This window comes from Magallana gigas, chromosome 6, assembly GCF_963853765.1.
Source record: "Magallana gigas chromosome 6, xbMagGiga1.1, whole genome shotgun sequence".
NCBI lineage: Eukaryota > Metazoa > Mollusca > Bivalvia > Ostreida > Ostreidae > Magallana > Magallana gigas.
The window spans coordinates 23,276,360-23,295,183 of NC_088858.1; the positions used below are offsets into that span (position 1 = coordinate 23,276,360).

The 18,824-nt window shown below is 34.8% G+C and overlaps 2 protein-coding genes and 1 long non-coding RNA gene across 3 annotated transcripts; 1 reads left to right on the forward strand and 2 right to left on the reverse strand.

The window, feature by feature from the left end:
* Positions 1 to 327: 327 nt before the first annotated feature.
* Positions 328 to 1,258, reverse strand: LOC136276331 (uncharacterized). Its single transcript, XR_010714827.1, has 3 exons — positions 1,006 to 1,258; positions 580 to 826; positions 328 to 462 (listed from the first exon to the last, which is right to left on the reverse strand). It is a non-coding gene; the product is annotated as an uncharacterized lncRNA (long non-coding RNA).
* A 4,007-nt stretch (positions 1,259 to 5,265) lies between these two features.
* LOC105330102 (cytochrome P450 4F12) lies at positions 5,266 to 12,367 on the forward strand. Its single transcript, XM_034469928.2, has 12 exons — positions 5,266 to 5,523; positions 6,142 to 6,286; positions 6,474 to 6,518; positions 6,635 to 6,762; positions 7,122 to 7,240; positions 7,683 to 7,793; positions 8,022 to 8,157; positions 10,354 to 10,544; positions 10,843 to 10,976; positions 11,292 to 11,356; positions 11,856 to 11,932; positions 12,198 to 12,367. Exons 1-12 carry the CDS (start codon positions 5,359 to 5,361, stop codon positions 12,364 to 12,366), a joined length of 1,485 nt encoding a protein of 494 aa, XP_034325819.2. The 5' UTR covers positions 5,266 to 5,358; the 3' UTR covers position 12,367.
* A 1,930-nt stretch (positions 12,368 to 14,297) lies between these two features.
* On the reverse strand, positions 14,298 to 16,696 carry LOC105330091 (flavin-containing monooxygenase 5). The gene is made up of 3 exons (XM_011431667.4): positions 16,475 to 16,696; positions 15,624 to 16,251; positions 14,298 to 15,394 (listed from the first exon to the last, which is right to left on the reverse strand). The coding sequence occupies exons 2-3, from the start codon at positions 16,248 to 16,250 to the stop codon at positions 14,387 to 14,389; spliced, it is 1,635 nt and encodes a 544-aa protein (XP_011429969.2). The 5' UTR covers position 16,251; positions 16,475 to 16,696; the 3' UTR covers positions 14,298 to 14,386.
* Positions 16,697 to 18,824: the final 2,128 nt, after the last annotated feature.

Consider the following 18,824-nt stretch of genomic DNA (forward strand, 5'->3'; position numbering starts at 1 on the left):
ATAAAAAATATAAAGAAATAAATATCCTCGCTTGACTTTTCTGAATTAATTTGGTACATAGTTGAATTGAATAAGAATATAGATATATCAGAAGAAAGAATGACAAAAATTATCACATCAAAATTGTATCTTATTCTTAAGAGTCTATGAGGTATGGCGTTGATTGAGCTACAATATTACAGACTGGTCAATCTCTGCCTTGAACCAGGCACAATCGTGAGCTCACAGGAAGATCATGCTGTTGATGGAACCATAAATACGAACCCATGAGGCTGACTCTGTTCCGAGTTCGTCAAATCTCGTTTGCGTTAGTTTTTCAATGGTGCATTGGTTATCTTCAGAGATTTCAGTTTGATTCTGCTGTCCCCTGGCCAGGATTTTCATGATTCTGGAGACGTATAGCGGGTAACTCACGGGGTTCTGTCTGATTTTTGGTGGAACGACAATGCATTTGACTGTTTTCTGTTTTCATTAAACGTTTTAGAAGATTTAAAATATAATACAATTAATATATTTACATGATGCAATTAATTGAAAGTACAGAGAGAGAGAGAGAGAGAGAGAGAGAGAGATTAGTACCTTGCCACCAGCCTGTTCTGTGGATAGTTGTTATTCATTGCCATAACTCTGGCTCTGTCCCTTGATATTTTTTTCTACCATTACTATCACTTTGTCTTGTGTCTAGTTTTCTTTTGGCAACAACTTGTGGGTAACCATTGTTTTCCGCTTCTCTAAGAGCCAGCAGTTTGGAAAGTGTTTGGTTGGTCTGGGCCTCCGTAGGCTTGACGTGCAATAGGACGGGCTGAGGAACCAGACTCCAAGGCTCCTAGAACACAAAATTCGTCGTTACTTTTATAATAAAATTTGCTGGCGATGAGAAGCTTTATCTCGTTTAAGTTTCTTTTTCCATATGTAACAATTATACAAGTAGAAAAAAAGGAGATATCTTGTATATATTTTAAATATTTTGCATATGAGACGATAGTGCCGTAAAGAGACAAATACCTGTTGAATTGGTCTGCTTTCTGATTGGCAGCGAGACTAATAGCCGACATTGCTAGCTGTGTCATGTTGTAAATTTTGAATTTACCGGGTGGCAGTAAATACAAAAATTTACTGCCACCCGGTAAATTCAACATTTATAACATATGACAGCTGACTCGGCCTTTGTACTTGTCCTATGGCGTGCAAGGACCATGAAGTTAATGAACTGTTGTATCTGTTCACTTCCCAACACCTGCTTAGCCTAAAATTAAAATTAAAATCATTTTAGCAAGAGCTTGTTATTTGGGTAGTTGTGCCAAACGGTATTGTTATACTTTCATGTTAAATACTGAAATCTGATTGGTTAAGACGCAGTTAATAATATTTACTATTACCCTCAGCGTTAGCAACGCACTTGGCAACGGGTAACATTAAAAATTGTTATACTTTCATGTTAAATACTGAAATCTGATTGGTTAAGACGCAGTTAATAATATTTACTATTACCCTCAGCGTTAGCAACGCACTTGGCAACGGGTAACATTAAAAAATATTACATGCGCGAAAATTATGCGCGTACGGTTCGCTGTAGAATTCACGTTATTCCTATATAAAAGCAGTAAAATTTTCTTAAAAATTTTAAAAAGACATTAAGTATAACAAAATAAATAGTGCCTGTTTGGGAGGATAACAGTTGGAAAACAGCTTTGCGTCGGTTGACAATGGTTTTCTCGGGGTGTCAATTTCAACTGTTACCCTCCCAAACAGGCACTATTTATATATTGTGACGTAGGTTTGTATATTTCATAGAAGGTCGCCCAGCCATGGCTCTTTGAAATCAACAAGATTTGTCTGTCTTTTGAGCTAAAACTACGCAATCAGGGCATATTTCGCTTGAAACCAGCGTCATTTTTAACTTGTTTTGATGCAAAAAAGAGATAGTTACGTGAAAATCCAAGGCCTTGTTAAAGAGGTTCGTTCCTCTCTTTTTGGGTAACTACATGTATTTTATTTCATCTCTAGTCTAAAAATTCTGCATCATATTAATTCTATTTGTATATTTATATTTAAAAATGCCAAATAAACCATATTGAACAAAATTGTTAAAAGAAAATGACATATTTACAGAGTTTAATAGTTTAAGAGTACTGTTACTTAAGATTCCTAATTTTTAGCGCAAACAAAACTTTCAGATTTTTTGAGTATTACGATATACTAAGTATTCATGTTCTTCTGAAAAACGTATTTGAACATTTTGGCATGTTTAGCTTATATTTATAGAAGTCAAGAAAAAAACTCCGGATTTTTGGCCTAAAATTAGCTTATTTCAAGCCATATTCAAATTTTTTGAGGTGTGACCCCTACTATTTTTTACTTTTACATGAGACATTAAATGTATGATTGTCAATTTGTATGCAAATTTTTGGAAAGATGGTATTACTAATATTTTTTTTAATTAGCGTTATAATTTGATTACACCAAAATTTTGTAACAAACTTAACATCTGCTGTTGTGTTCATTATATAGTGGCATTTGAAGCCATCTGTAAGCAAGATTTTTTAAGCTATGACATGGATATTACTTTTATAGTCGCTACATGTGTTCAACTTCATACTGTATTGAAATCATAATTAAATAATAGTTTGAACTATAAATATTTGTTTGATTTCTTCAAATAATCAATTTCAATGCCAAAATGCAGGAATAATTTCAGGACAGTAATCATTTCTGTTTGGGGCTCATATTTCCAAGCAATGGCATGTGACATGGGTCACAAATAAAATAAATGAACATCTAAGGTCCCAATCTTCATATCCAAGATGTTTTTGGATAATTGACATTGCTGGTATTTCAGGTGCCAACATACTTATAACCAAAGATATGAAACATTATTAAAATATTTTCCCCCTATAAAACCTATATTTTTAAATAATTTGATTCCACGTTCATTATTCTGTATAACAAATCACGTTACTGATTTTTACCCCATTTCATTTGTAACCAGTAACAAGGCTCTGTTTTTAGTGACTACTGTAGTATATATATAAAAAAAAATGATTAACACAACCCAGCAATATAATGTAGATAATTATAAATAGCCTATTAAGCACTCTTCTGCTCTCTGTGTGAGTGGCCCAGTACTTGGATTAAACTGCTTTCGTGGATGCTCAAACCTATTATCGTGACGGGTTTCGTCGTTGATATGAGATTGGGGAATGTTTACTCGCTGGCAGTGAAAGTACCCGTTTGGCAATGTCCAGTCCAAAAAGGTTTGGGACGATTGCACTGAAAGTAGAAGCAGGAAAGCCTTCAGAAAATAATTATGACTTTATTGATGCAGGTCTCCGATCAGAAAGACTGAGGTAGGGTACGGTACCTTAATCGGAGATCTGGGCTTCCCTGGTCTATTTCAGCCAACCAAAATTCGGATTCTTTGTTCTAAGACTATTTTGGAAATTTAACTTTGACCCACGTGACTGTAAGCTCCGGACACTGGCCATCAAGAAATAATTAGTTTAACGTAGATAATTCCTTAACAAAGAAAAATCTGCTGGCACCTGAGCACATCTTGATCTTGACACCAGGTAAAAAAAAGATAAAAGGAAACCTTAAAACAATTATAAACATCGTAATACCCATATGTAAATTAAATTGGTCGTCGGACTAATAAATTACATAATGCTACATTTTTGCAACATTGTTACACACATACCTAACAGAATAAGTTTTGATAAGTAATTGGACAACCTTTAGGTATTTACTTTGAACAGCGTTGCTTTGTAAAAAAAAAATCTGTAACTGTCAGATATGCCGAAAACGACTTCTAAAGTAATCATTATGTTAAACAATTTGTAATGTATTTTGAATTAAAAGAAAAAGGCAATAAATGTGTACATTGCTGTAAACCGTTAACCTGATCAAAATATTGAGATCAATAGAACCAAATTACTACAAAGTAGTCATGTTGTATATTTTTATATTTGATAAAATGAAATATATCGGAAAGGACACTATGAAGTTTAATAGAATTTATCGTGATTATGCCTGCATAATTTATATATCTTTTATAAATATTCTGAATTTCGACAAAAAGAATACAATATGAGAGATGAAGAATATAGAATTTAAGAGTTTTGGTGCGTACAGTTCAGAGAGAAGAAGAAGAATGAGAGAGAGAGAACTACAGATAGGTCTGACTATTTTACTTACTTCCTCTCTCTCTCTCTCTCTCTCTCTCTCTCTCTCTCTATTGCACATGGTTTTAAATCATATTTTTTACACGTAAATAAATTTAAAAAAAGATTAAAAACATTTTCTTAAAGAATATATATGTGATTCTTAATGAAAATGTTATGTGTTTCAGGATTCCTGCTTAAAGTCTGTCCCAAGTTATTGCTTCCATCACTTTTTGATGATTTTTAATAAAAATACACATACCTGTGAAATAAATACAGTTGAAATCGATAAAAGGGATTATATCCAAGATATCTTCATTTAACAATTATCCCTAAACTTGACATTCGCTTAATTCATTCGATTTATGAACCCTAAACTTGACATACTATATTAACATTTTTTTTTAATGATAAAACGGTTTTTAAAAAAGTTATAAGAAAATAAACTTTGATCATTATTTGGGAAGTATACTCAGTATGATTTTAATGACACTGAAAAATGATTAGTTATCTGCTGTATATCGCGTACGAAGTAAATGTTGGCGAGGAAATAAGTTGAAAGATGTTAAATCTTTTTAAACTATAATTTATTTATTAATGAATATTTAAGCACTCATTTTGATACTTTGAGAGAAAAAACCAGCAAGAGGTGATAAAGAATACGGGTTGTGGTTTACATATTTTGAGATGATCCCTTTTCTTGTATCTATCTGTAATAAATATAATCTACAAGCTCTAGTTTACATACATTGAGATGATCCCTATGTTGTATTTATGTTTAACCTCCCTCCAATACATGAATACACTACATTTATACCGGTATAACCATACATTGTACATAGTTGTAAGGCTCAATCTTACGGAGATAATGATTGTGCACAGTCCCACTCAAGTGGACCAAAAATGTTTACTTAAAATAATTTGTGAACAAAACAATGAATGGACTCTAAAAGAAAAAAATTCTTAGAGGTTAATAAACTCTTCAGGTTTTTAACCAGGAAATGCAGACTGGCATTAGGCTTGAAACAGCTGATGATTTATATGATAAGTGCTTATATACTAGCGTCCCACATAGATAAGAAACAAACAACATTTAGTTATATCTTTGATAACAAATTAAGAACGTCCATTTCTGCTGACCAATATAATGTGTCGTCTGCTCACAGAAATATCCCAAATAGTCCCTCTATGATTCATCATGGCGGCGCTAACATGGACACTGTTACAGGCAGTGCCTTTAGTTCTCATAGGCATCCTCCTCCTGAAAATTCTGTCCACTCTCAAGAAGATACATGACTTGAAGGCTTCATTTAAAGACTTCCCGGGCCCCACGCCCCACTGGCTCTATGGTAACATGCAAAAGGTACGTTCAGTATCACTTCGTTGTTTTCCTATTTATATATGGATTTAATGTGTGATGATGCACTTTTAAGGTGGAATAACACATCGTCACAAAATAGCTTACCTCAGATCGAAACGACATTTCGTTTTATTAAAAGGATTTTATCGACGATAACACATAACTTACTGATAGCCTAGTGGATAAAGTGTCGGGCTTGTGATCCGTACATCCCGAGTTCGAATCCGCAGGGGCTTTTGTTGTTACCTACTGAATTGAATTTTTTAGATATTCATTTTTATACCCAATTTGCAAAATTTTCGCTTATTTGACATATATACAGTTTATTTATTTTTTTAGCTTAAAATATTTAAAGCTAATAATCAAAGTTTAATCATGACAATAACCAAAATTATTGTAGTATTACAGTTATAACAAATTGATCTGGCAAACCATTTTGCACATATTGACTGGTCTATATATTTAATGAGCAGTTATTGATTCAACTTTTGACACGTAGACATGCACGCTGTCAATGTCTAACATTTGTACATACATGAATCAATATTTTAATGACGACAAATATTTATAACTGATATAAAAATTCAAAACGTTAATTTTAACACTACAATCCTCTTGAAGTTGACGGGCGACTTCAAGGGGATGCTGAGGGTAGCGGACTACGCTGTCAGGTATCACGGGGCGTTTCCCGTCTGGATGGGACCCACGGACGCCTTCCTGATGACGGTACACCCCGCCACCGTCCGCTCGGTTCTCTCGGGGTCAGGTCTGGACGCTATTATCTTTACTGATCGATTCATTTATCATCGATTTTCTCTTATTTTTAGCACTTCAAAAGACAATCCAAATAAAATTATAAATATTAATATCTTAAAGCTACTAGTATTTTATGTGTAAGTTTAGAATAATTATACAAATCGCACCCTTAATTTATTCTATCTTTTATTTTCTAGATCCAAAGGACGAATTTTCTTATTCCTTAATGCGACCATGGATAGGTTAGCAAATATATCAATTTTTATCTCGGCAATAAAAATTTTGTGCATTCATACTTTTTCATTTTTTTTTGTCATAAGGTGTACCGTAATTTCTGCCTTTCCTTTCACCTGTACAGGTGATGGACTGTTGCTGAGCTCGGGGAAGAAGTGGGACCGGAACAGACGCATGATGACACCTGCTTTTCACCAAGGGGTCCTCCGAAACTATGTCAAAATATTCTACGAGTCGGGACTCGAGTTACTGGTACGCGGCTAATTTGTTTATATGCTTTTTAAAATTGATACATTTTATGTTAACGAAAATGTTAATTTTAATTTCATGGGATACAATGTTCAATATTTTTGTTCATTTACAAACAATCGGATTTTTATTTTATCTAAACGACTTTAAACTGGGTTTTTTAAATTTTAATTTATTACGATTTAAATGTAGTTGTTTAAAAAAAAAACAGATTCGTTGATAATGCAAAAGATCTATATCATTGCATTGATACATATTGTAGTGCGTAAAATTCAAATTGATTTGAGTTTGCAATTATCAATGAGAATGAAAACATGATAATGATATATATAATAAAGTAAAAATCGCAAAATTTACTTTAGGATAAATGGTCCAAAGAAGGGGATGAGCCCGTGGAGACGTTCCATCACATCAGTCTGTTGACCCTGGACAGCATGATGAAGTGTTTGTTTGGGTACAGCAGTCAGTGTCAAACCGAGACGTACGTCTCTCTCTCTCTCTCTCTCCCTCTCCTCTCTCTCTCTCTCTCTCTCTCTCTCTCTCTCTCTCTCTCTCTCTCTCTCTCTTTTCTCTCTTGCACGAAATATTTGACCCCCCCCCCCAAAAAAAAATAACTCGTATAACTTTTTCCAAGTGTAAAAATACCGTTCGTCTAAGTGGTTTTGCTAGATGGTACATGTATATAGTAAACGGTATTTTCATTAATTTGCAAAGTCATTTTGTACGACTTTGAATGTCTTGTATCATTGTGTGACAAACACTAACCGACATAATATCTGCAAACGCTATACCTTGCAATATTAAAATGACCGCTTTAAAAACAAAATTAGAAAATCGCATAAAAAAATCAGGTATATGTAAGTAAAATGATATCCCGTGTAAGAGTTACTCTATTTAAACTTGTCATTGTGATGTGATTTCAGGGTCCGACATCCGTACATCCAGGGGGTGTATGACGTGTCAGAACAGATCGTGAAGAGAATCACTAACCCACTCCATCATTTCCAGTTCATCTATGACATGTCACAAAACGGGTAATGATGGGTACTTCTTATATACACATGTAAATTTGTAATGGATTGTTGTGTAAAGGTTGAGGCAAATCAAGACGTAAGCGAGCTGCCAAAAAAAGATTTTTTTTTCTTTCTTATTATGGTTTCTTGAGTTATGGACCAAGAGGAGAAAAGAATTTAATCATCATATGATAAAAATCTCATTTTTAAATAAAGATACATTGGTTTCTGAATTCTCTTTGCAAATAGTGCTGAGTTCAGAAAGACTTGTGACGTCATCCACTCACATTCCGAGAAAATCATTCGTGATCGACGTCAGCTGATAGCCTCGGAGAGACCGGGGTCTCGCCCGGTGGATTTTCTGGACATTCTACTGTCAGGGAAGGTAAGGCATATTCTAGGAACATTAGTTTACTTGAATATACAAGTATAGTTGTGATGTCGACACTGTAACAGTGTATGATTTCCGGATTAAATATGGAAGTTTTTATCGGTTTCCCCTTAAAAAGAAGTTATGATGAAGTTAAGGCTTCATTTATGTCTCTCTGACTGATCAATCTTAATTGATTTCCAACATCTCGATTAAATTGGATTGGAATACCTTTATTGACAATTTAAAATGACAAACTTATTGGCGATTGTACTGGTATTGCCACTAATCATCAAATAAGGTACAGAACACAATTAGAGTATATGTTGGCGTATTATCGCTCTAGTGAAATGTGAAAGCTTTTCTGTTTGTCCGTTGTCTGTCGTCGTTGGCGTCATTGTCGTTGTCGTAAACTTTTCACATTTTCATTTTCTTCTCAAGAACCAGTAGGCCAATTTCAACCATACTTGGTACAAAGCATCACTAGGTGAAGGGGATTCAAGTTTGTTCAAATGAAGGGTCACACCCTCTTTAAAGGAGAGATAATTTAGAATATTTACACTTGCAAATGTTTTCTCTTATATAACACTGTTTGAGCAATCCGCTGTTATTTCTGCATAACATCATTATGGGTCAAGAGGTCAAATTAAAGTAGCGCATGAATAATATAGGTCACTACTTTTTCTATGTACACAAACTAATCGACTTGTGCTGAAACACCTATTAGATATCGTAATGAAAACACAATTTAGGCATAAAAAATAAACGTATTTGTATTTTGTTATACGAAGTTTTATTCATTCATTCTCATAAAAAATATAACATTAATTGTGGGGATAAATGATTCATGTTAGATAACACGTTAGGCATGTAAACAGAATGTTTATGGTTCGACATCGTAACGAGACGTTCTTGAAAATTACAATCGTAATTTGTCAAAGGAGTTAATTCAGTTAAAATTCATTTCTGATTTTATTACAAGCCTCGGTCAAAATTGCAAACGCAATATTACAGACCTTTCTTGTGTAGTACATTCACGGATCACGGTCAAATTTAACTCCTTGTGTTTTCTCCGATTTGTTCCGTAAAAAGATCATCGAAGTTAAAATCCCTTTCCACTATAATGTCGGAGGAAATCATTATGCTCTTGAATCTGATTCTGCGATAGATTTCCCCCTGAAAATGCCTAAGCCTCTAACTCAACTTGCAATCGCTTGTTTTTAAATTTCTAACCGCTCTGCGACTTCAACACAGGTGGTACTATTCCGCCAAGCTTCAATCAGATTTTCAATTGTACAAGTGAATTTTCTTTTCTGTTTCCCTTTTTAATGATAAAAAAGTGTTGTCTCCTCAAAAGTAGTGTCATATTCATTTATCACAATAATCAAATGCTTGCAACATTGTTGCACTATTTTTTGTTACGTCATTTTAATCGAAGCGGCTTTCTAGGTCACCACAAAAGAGAAAGTCATAATTTGCAACAAATGTAAATATAAGAAATAAGGTATCATTTTTGGATGTCTATCGGGATATAGATACGGGTTGGTACGTGATCAAATCTTCCATAAAGCCCTTCGGGCTTTATGGGATTTGATCACGTGACCAACCCGTATCTATATCCCGATAGACATCCAAAAAATGATACCTTATTTCTTAAATAATTGAAAATTTATTGGCATTTCTAAAAATTTTCTTATCTTAAACAATTAGACTAGAAAAGCTGAAACTTGTGTGTAAGCATCCTCAGGTAGTGAAAAAAAGTTATTTTTAAATAGGAATGTAGGAAAATCTTCTCAGAAATACTAAATCAACAAAAGGGGCTTGGTATTTACTATAAATATATGTGAATAAAAAGCGGCAATTTTTTTAACTTTTTGTGCAATATATCGATCTACTGTACTTAGTTCTCAAGATCCTAGTATTTAGATTTTGATGTTGTAACGCTGATTTCACCAGAGTTATGGCTATTGTTGCTAAGGTTAGCAATGTGGCCCCTGGGCCTTTTGTTACATTTATAATAGTTCTGCACTTTGAAGAGTAACCAATACATGTGTTTCAATATACTATCACACATTTTAGTTTTTAAAAACAATAAAGGTCGGTATACCGGTATGTATTAAGTAATGCTGCAGTTTTGACTAATAAAGAATTGTATACAGCTGATGTATAACCTCAGAGATTTTACATTTATGACCCCCGGGCTCTCTGTAGGACAGCGAGGGTAACGGACTGACGGACACGGAGATCAGGGACGAGGTGGACACCTTCATGTTTGAGGGTCACGACTCCACGGCCAGCGCCATCTCCTGGTGTCTGTACAACCTGGCCCGGCACCCGGACCACCAAGACAGGTGTAGGGAGGAGATCCAACAGTCCTGGGGGGACAGGCAGGATATCACGTGGTATGGGGATGATTGGACGTGGTCCTGACAGTAATGAGTTTAGTTGTTCTACTAACAGCCAACCAAAATAATACTTCTAACGATACAACTAGGAAAAATATTTCATTTTTGGATTGCAAATGATTAATATGTGTATATGTACAGAAATACAGACACTTGCTAATAGATATGCATTTTATAGACTCGTTGTAAGATTGTAAATACGTATTTTGGTTTTTGGGTTTTTTTGGGGGGGGAGGGGGGGGGGGGGGTTCTTGAAGAGATTATCACTTATACATGCTGCTTATCTTTTGAACAGGGAAGATCTTAATAAAATTGAGTACACGTTTATGTGCGTGAAGGAGAGCATGAGGCTGTACCCGCCGGTCCCCAACGTGTCTCGATGTGCGGAGAACGACATCACTCTACCCGACGGCAGAGTCATCCCTAAAGGTACGACCAAGGCTGAGTCAATGCTGAGTTCTTTAATTTTTAGAAGGGTTCACTGTTCTCCGTTTTTTATTATGGCTCTCCCAATTTTGCTCTTTACGGTACAATCTATTCTCAGGATATTACTACGAATTCTGCTGTATTGATTACATCTGTGAAAATTCTACAAAAAAATTTATCAAAATACCAACTAATTGTAAAGAATATAGAAAATTCCATTTTTAGTCAAAATTGTAGAGGGTTTTGCTTTGAATTTTAACATTCTGATCAAATGTAAAACTGATAGAACAATAAAACAAAATTTCAACACGTTTGCAGGTGTTCGAATGGCAGTCTCATTGTTTGCTTTACACAGAAACCCGGAAGTATGGTCGGAACCAGAGGTACTCACTTGAATATTTCGTATGCATGGGGGGGGGGGGGGGTTGGGGTTGAGGGGGGATGAATACTTTATGTCTTTGAAATTGGTCGGTATGTAAAATTTAAACTTTCCCGATACTTTTTCGCATTAACAAAACGAAAAAAAAAACTACTGGAGGTCAGTTCCTAAACAATTTATATTTCTATGTATAAGTACATGCATTAGAAAAAAAGACGGGTTTCAGTAAAAGTGGGGATTTTGTTGCTACGTGCCTGCAGCGTCTCTCTTGCTTGTAAATAATTTTCAAAGCTGCTATAGCAATCTAATTACAGAGCAAGTACCGGGTAAGCAAGTGGATCTATATAACATCTAAGTTTTATTAGATTGCTACCAAAGAGGTCTATGTTGTATGGTCATATGACGTACTTTTCATAAAATTTACTTTCTACCGATCACTCGGAAACAATATTTTTAAGGGTTGGTTGTAGATCATAAAATGGCAAACTTTTTGTTGTCTCTAGGAATATGACCCCTCCAGATTCTCCAGAGACAGCGTCACGTACCAGTCAGCATACATGCCATTTTCGATAGGACCAAGGTAGATAATATGAAATTCACAAGAAAATATTATAACAATGCGCTACAAAAAGTCAACGTTGATAAGTCTAGAATTAAACTTCCTTTTCTTCAAATTTTGAATTTGGTTACGTTTCTTATGATGTCTCGGTCGAAGTCAAGCTAAAGTTAACTTTATTTTCAATATAAGGAATATCTAAAGACTTGGATATAAAAATGTATCATGAGTTTCAAACTCTTGAGTAAAAATATTCACTAAACAAGTTATTTGACAATCTAATTTGCAGAAACTGCATTGGTCAGCTGTTTGCCGTTACACAGATGAAAGTCGTCATCCCCATGCTAATACGGAAGTTCCGGTTTACGTTGGATCCAAATCGACCGGCAGAACCGGAAAGTATGCTGATTCTGCGCAGTAAAAACGGACTCTACCTAAACATTCATCCGGTGAAATGAAGACATGACAAAACATAAACAGGTCCACCAATTTGTCTATGGAATATACAGCTATTCTGAAATGTTTTAAGGCGGTTTCTCACTTGTGTAAGGCCTATAAACTGATTTAGCCAGCTGATCTCCTCACATGTTCATGCATTTTAATAAAAGAAAAAAGATATTATAATACACGTACGGTTTTATGTTTTAACGCAGCTGGCGGTATGCATACACAGTTTTTATACCCTTAAAATTAATGTCATAACATAGACTTCATATGATTTATGGATAAAAAAGGATAAAAAAAGGATTTGTTTTGTATCGTTAATTTTTGCATTAATATTGTCCATGATAAATATCATAGTTAAAAAATCTAGGGGGGTTTAATGTGTCACTAAATAGCCAACAGTACTAAACATTTTAAGTGTTGATATAAGAATTATTTCAACATTTTTTTTAAATATGAATAAAAAAAATACCCAAAGATAATGATTTTGTTGTATGGTTTGTTAAGGTACGGGAAAAGTTCAAAATAAACGCAAGAGGTTTATCGCAATATAAAATATTCAAATTACCAACGATACATATTCTTCTGTGTAGAATAAGAAGAAAGAAACGAATAAAGTTTATTATTTTTACTATTTAAAGATCAAAATAATCTTGATTATACCGGATTTGTTCGGGGGGTTTTTTAAACTGTTCAATTTAAAAATATCTCAAAAAATGTTTGAATCAGTTTTGTCATACGTGAACACATACAGTACATGAAGAAACGTTTGCAAATACAAGAACCAAATACCACTGCAGCTAGGTTTCAAATAAGGATTATATAGTTGTCCATATTTGTTTAAAGCACAGAGCCACCTTTAAAAAAAAAAATACATGTATGTTTGCCACACATGTTCACTTTTCCCCCGATTTGCTGTTCACGCTCAAACTTTAGGGGGGGGGGGTAATTTTTTTTAAAATTAAATTAATTTTTTTTTGTATCAAAAGAAAAAAGGTTTTGGTAAATATTGTAGTGTCATGTACAAATTTTAATTCTCAATAATCTAAATATTTGTAAAGGACAGGTTATCGTGTCAAAGATTTTACTTCCGTTTATTTTGTTTTTCTTCTAAATTTTAGCGCGATTTTAATCAAAATATTTTCTCAGGGTTTGAATATAGCTATTGTTCGGAAAAAGCTTTTGTTAGGTTCAAATGTTGGTTAATCTCATTTACTCGTTTATCTGAATTCATGATAGTAAAAACGTCAAATGTCTCAGAGTTTCAGATAATTGAATTTATTCACCTGCCATCTTTATTTTGCTAAAGGCATTTACAGGCATTATATACTTCAAAGGGAATTAACTGGCTAGGTAATTTACTTAGGGATTAACTCAGGTGTCATGGTCTGAGCTATTATTCATTTATCGTTTTACACAGGTTACATACTTTTTGTTTTATATACTGCCGAAATTCTTTTGTACATGAGTCGGAATCGGACAGCCGTCCCGATATCACCGATCTGTATCAAAATTACTGTCAGATCCTTAATAAATGTTGAAACGCTGATTGGACTTTACTCGGTTACTTTTACCAAATTGAGGGCTACCACCCGAGTGTTGATCGGGTTATAGTACAGCCGAGTGTCAATCGAGTTTTACAGTGGTCCTTATTGGTGGTGCTAATTTTATTGTCGGTAATCGTCCCAAACCTTTCTAGACTGGACGTTGCCGGGAAAATCCTTACGAGAACATTTCGGGAAAAAGGATGTCATGTACAAATTTTGATTGTCAATAATCTAAATTGTTGTAAAGGACGGTAGTTTAACATTTCTCATTTTTTAAAGGATAATCTGAATCGGGTTTCAAGACGACATGTAGAATGCGAACCATTTTTTTTTCTTCAAAAGATGGTTTTGTTTCAAATACTTCCAATCAAAGAAGAAAAGAAAAAATTCTACTCAATACAATGTATTTATTGGTGAATACAATATGCGAGGTCAATGTCTCCAAACAACAGAAAATGAAAATAAGATAATGATAAACTCCGGACCTTCAAGACTTCACGGGAAATGTGGTATACCCATTTGTGAACAAATATTTTACGAGAATGAAGACTACAACAAGTAGTAGAAATCTTTTGAGAAGAGAAATATATCCGTCATATATGCCTTCTTTTCCGTGTTTACCTGCCTCGCGTGTTTTTAGTGGATACCACGTTTTTTCTTCCACGTGTTCGATTGCATATTTGGCTCCTTGCCATTTTCCAGGCCCTTCAATGCGCCACTGCGGCGGAGTGCATGGTCCAAAAAACAGCTTCCTCCAGAGGGCATTATCTGTGAAAAAGAATTTCCACAAATTGGGCTTGCATCCAATGTACTTGGCCATTTTGTCGATATACTGGATGAAGAATACGACCAGAGTGTATTTTGGAGAATTGAGGCCTTTTGATTTTAGATTTGCATTAGTCTTTTCCACCACTTGTAATCTTTGTGAAGCACTTGGCAGCTTGCAGTTTCCAGAGAACACACGAGCTGCCCATCTCGACTGCATCTCAAGAATTGGAGGGAGGCCACCAAAAGGTTGTACAAGGCCAATTATGGCAAGGGTCGCTGGTTCCATATCAGCCGGCCATACCAGATCATAAAGAAAAGGAAATGCGTTTTCCACTTTTATGGCATCTTTTTGGATGAAAGGGAAACTGTATTTGAACCCGGTACCCAAAATCACCACGTCGATGTTGTCAAGTTCCGTGCCGTCAACAAATACAGCGCCATTTTCTGTGAATCTCTCCACGTCTGTTATCATATTTATTCTACCTAAAAGGATCCGGTTTGGCAAGTCATCACTGATGGTAACTGCCCCTCCGTTGAATCTTGTGTTGGGTGAGAGGCTGTACTTGGAATGACTGTACCGGTTGTTGACGCCGTGGTACATGAACGGGCGAAGATACGGCCAAGGAATCCCCTGCCGGAAACGAGTGATTGCGACGTGGTCGAATGGACGGCCCTGGTCCGCGGCTCGCTGTATCACCCAGGTACCAGTTCGTGTGCTGATGTAGACCTGTAATTCAAAGATAACATTACTCATTGCCTCTTATGGTTTCTTTCATTAAATCGATTTAGGGGTTCATTCAATACAAAAATTGTGGTAATCAGTTTGAAAAATATATAATATTATCAATTTTTAGTTTAAATTCATTTTATTTAATTCTTGTTTTCAGTGCGTAGAGTATACATCTACATGCATACATTATGATATTAGATAACGTTATTGAACTCCATAGACTTACGTGCTCAGCATGTCTGCTCAGTTCACATGCAACATCTGAGGCGGAGTTTCCTACACCAATAATCAAAACTCTTTTCCCCTCGTACCCGTGGAAGTCCTTGTAATCGTGAGTGTGTAAGACTCTCCCCTTGAATTTGTCGAGTCCTTTGAAATTGGGAATGTTCGGTTCATGGAGATGTCCATTGCAAACCATAACACAGTTCACCTTTCTCTTTTCCACTTTCCCCGAGGCCAAGTTTTTGGTCGTAACCACCCAATCGCCACTGTCCTCAAAGTCGTCTGCTTTCTCAATGAGCACCACTTCATGTTTGAACTTTATGTATTTCAGCAACCCAAAGTTCTCGGCGTAAAGTTTCAGATAACTTTTAAAATGTTTGTGCGCCATGAAGTTGGGAAACTCTTTAGGGATTGGAAAGTCACTGTAGCACGTCATCTCCTTACTGGTGTTGATGCTACACGAGTTGTACAGGCTTGGGTAACCATCCTTGGGTACATCGTGGTAGTTCCAGAGTCCCCCAACATCGTCGTCTTTTTCGAAGCAGATTGGTTCCAGACCTTCTTCCAAGCAGTGCTTCGTCGCTGCTAAACCGGAAACTCCAGCCCCGACCACGCAAACCGTCTTCGTCATTCTGCAACCCAAAGAGTTTTTTTTTTAAAAAAGTTATATTTGTATTGATAAAAGAAAAATCCCTAGTTCAAAATCCTCTTATAACTTTGATTACACACTTTATTATTGCAATTTTATTCTTACTGTTATATTGTAATAACAGAATAAAACAACACAAAGAGTAAGCATTTATATACCCCTTGTATAAGTTTTGGACAGTGAAGTTCGTGTACCAAAAACCTTACCTGGACGAAGACCCTTCGGACTTTACATGATCACCTGCCGTGAAAGGAATTTTAAATTGCTGTTTGGTCAAACTTATGAAACCGTATAATTGAGTTTATCTATGTAGCACGGAGAGTTCGTCGGTAGTCTGTATGATAAGGAGGGGGTGGTTGTTGAGGGCACTCGCTCTTCTTATTAAGAAGAGGTACAAAGTGACCGATTTAAGAATTTAGAACGGTCGACTATTTCTTCCTCCAAAATTTAAGGTGGTGTCAATCAAGAAGAACGTTCTAGATATTTATTTTCTCTGATAAATTTCTCAAAACTTGAAGAAGTTGTATCACATACATGTCTTAAATGCTATTTTAAATAATTATTAAATATTAAGTTCCAAAATAAGGGACCCCCTTTTCAAAAAGTGTTCCATCTATATACATGTATGGATGTACTATCATATTGACACGTCTGTTTTTCACTTCTATTTGACTAACGTGTACTACACTTATAATGAGGAAAATAGTTCTTGAATGACACTCACTTGGTGTGACTATGTCTGCTCTTTCAGCTCTACTGACGTAGATCAGTGACCTATCTGTCGTAGCTGTAATCCAAAGTAGAAGGAACTAATTAATATACTTTAAAATAATTTATACAAGTTTATTTGAAGAAGCGTCGCATGGAAGTGACCGAAGGAGGTCAGATTTCCAGCGACGACCCTACGCCTTTGGATTGCAGGTTATTGACCAATCAAAATTTAGTATTAAAATTACGGAGATATCAAATGTTCGAAAATTGACCATTTTAGGAATAAACCTTTTTATGACAAAACACGTGACTTTCAAAGCTAGCCCATTTAATTGCTAAAGCTCAACACAGCTGTACACTGCCGTGGACTAACCCAAAATTTACCTCAAAAAGTAGAAAATACAATTAAATTACATAATTGATTAAGCCTCTATCGGACCAGGCCGGATATCAAAGGCTGATACGTAAACAATTTACACACAATGCAAAAGAACATCTATTAAGTGGACATGCCAGGGATTACTCGATTTACACCTTTTTACACTTTGTAAAAAAACTATTTACCAAATAAACAACAGCATGTCCCGCAGAATGTCTGTCATTTGTTTAACATTTGACATTTGAATGAGTCAAAGAAAACTCAAATAAATTGGAAAAAGACGGTAAATAATTTAACTACTTAACTAAATTATATCTTTGCAAATTTAGTAATTATATCTGTTGAAAAATAATTAGTTGTATAATACTGAATTTCCTATCTTAAATATATCTGTCTTTCCACAAATTTATTTAAAAATTAAATTTGTTGTTATGACTACTTTGTCATAACAACAAATTTAATTTTTAAATAAAGAAGATGGGGGAATAAGATGGCGCAAATGCCCATTCGGTTTAGTAGTGAAATACAATTTTGAATTTTTTCCCCCAATTAAATCTATTCAAATATATTATAATAAAACTTTGCAAAAGCAAAATTTCTAACTATAGTCAGTTTTTAATATAGTTAACAAAAAAAGAAAAAGAAAAAAAAATATTGTCGGAAATTTTGGTGGTATCGAACCCGTAACATAAAAACCCTAGATATATAAGGTTATAGCTTATGCCAGGTGCTCTAACCACTGAGCCATTTCAGACATTTTAAATATTATGTGAGACTAAGGCCACGAACTACCGGACTTGTATTATTTTTTCAAAACGTTCAATTGTTGGGATACAAAATTATATTTTTAATGTATAGTGGGTCATCTCTCCACGTTTTTGTTGATTGAAATCGGTTTGTTTTCCAATAGACCTTAATTAGACTATGAGAAAAATATGGAGCACAGACCCACTCTATAAAAGAAAATGCCCTGAAGTTCTAAAAAATGACAGTATTTGAAGGGTTTGATACGTACACGCCTGTTTGAGTCAACATATTCCAAGTATTGAACATACCTATAGGTTAAATATCAATGATTCGTTAAATATATATTGTTTTCAAGGATTTAAAAAAAACCCATCAGATTTATTGATACTTTAATTTTTTAGTAGCCTGTCCGACCGCGTATGGTCATTTTACACGCCTTATCCACCCATCTTTTTTGTGGAAAGACAATATACTATGTACAAATAACATACTAGTATAAGTATCACTAATATGTCATCGACTTGATGAAGGATAACTATTTCATAATAATAATGTCTTTTATGTAATTTCACTACTAGTAATTTACTCATAATTTGCAAATTCCCAGTTCAGCGCATGGCAAAGAACATAAAAAAGCTTTCCCATTGCCGAGTGATCGTGAAAATTTTAGATGCTATGTCCAGTCAAGCACTTTTCTGAATTTTTTACAATTAGTAAAT

What these genes read in the sequence shown, in the direction of transcription:
- LOC105330102 (XM_034469928.2), top strand. Translation starts at nt 5,359, where the DNA reads ATGGCGGCGCTAACATGGACACTGTTACAGGCAGTGCCTTTAGTTCTC. An exon ending in TCTATGGTAACATGCAAAAG is followed by an intron (nt 5,524 to 6,141) that starts GTACGTTCAGTA and finishes ATCCTCTTGAAG; the next exon opens with TTGACGGGCGACTTCAAGGG. An exon ending in AAGTATGGTCGGAACCAGAG is followed by an intron (nt 11,357 to 11,855) that starts GTACTCACTTGA and finishes TGTTGTCTCTAG; the next exon opens with GAATATGACCCCTCCAGATT.
- LOC105330091 (XM_011431667.4), bottom strand. Translation starts at nt 16,250, where the DNA reads ATGACGAAGACGGTTTGCGTGGTCGGGGCTGGAGTTTCCGGTTTAGCA. An exon ending in TGAGCAGACATGCTGAGCAC is followed by an intron (nt 15,395 to 15,623) that starts GTAAGTCTATGG and finishes TTTGAATTACAG; the next exon opens with GTCTACATCAGCACACGAAC.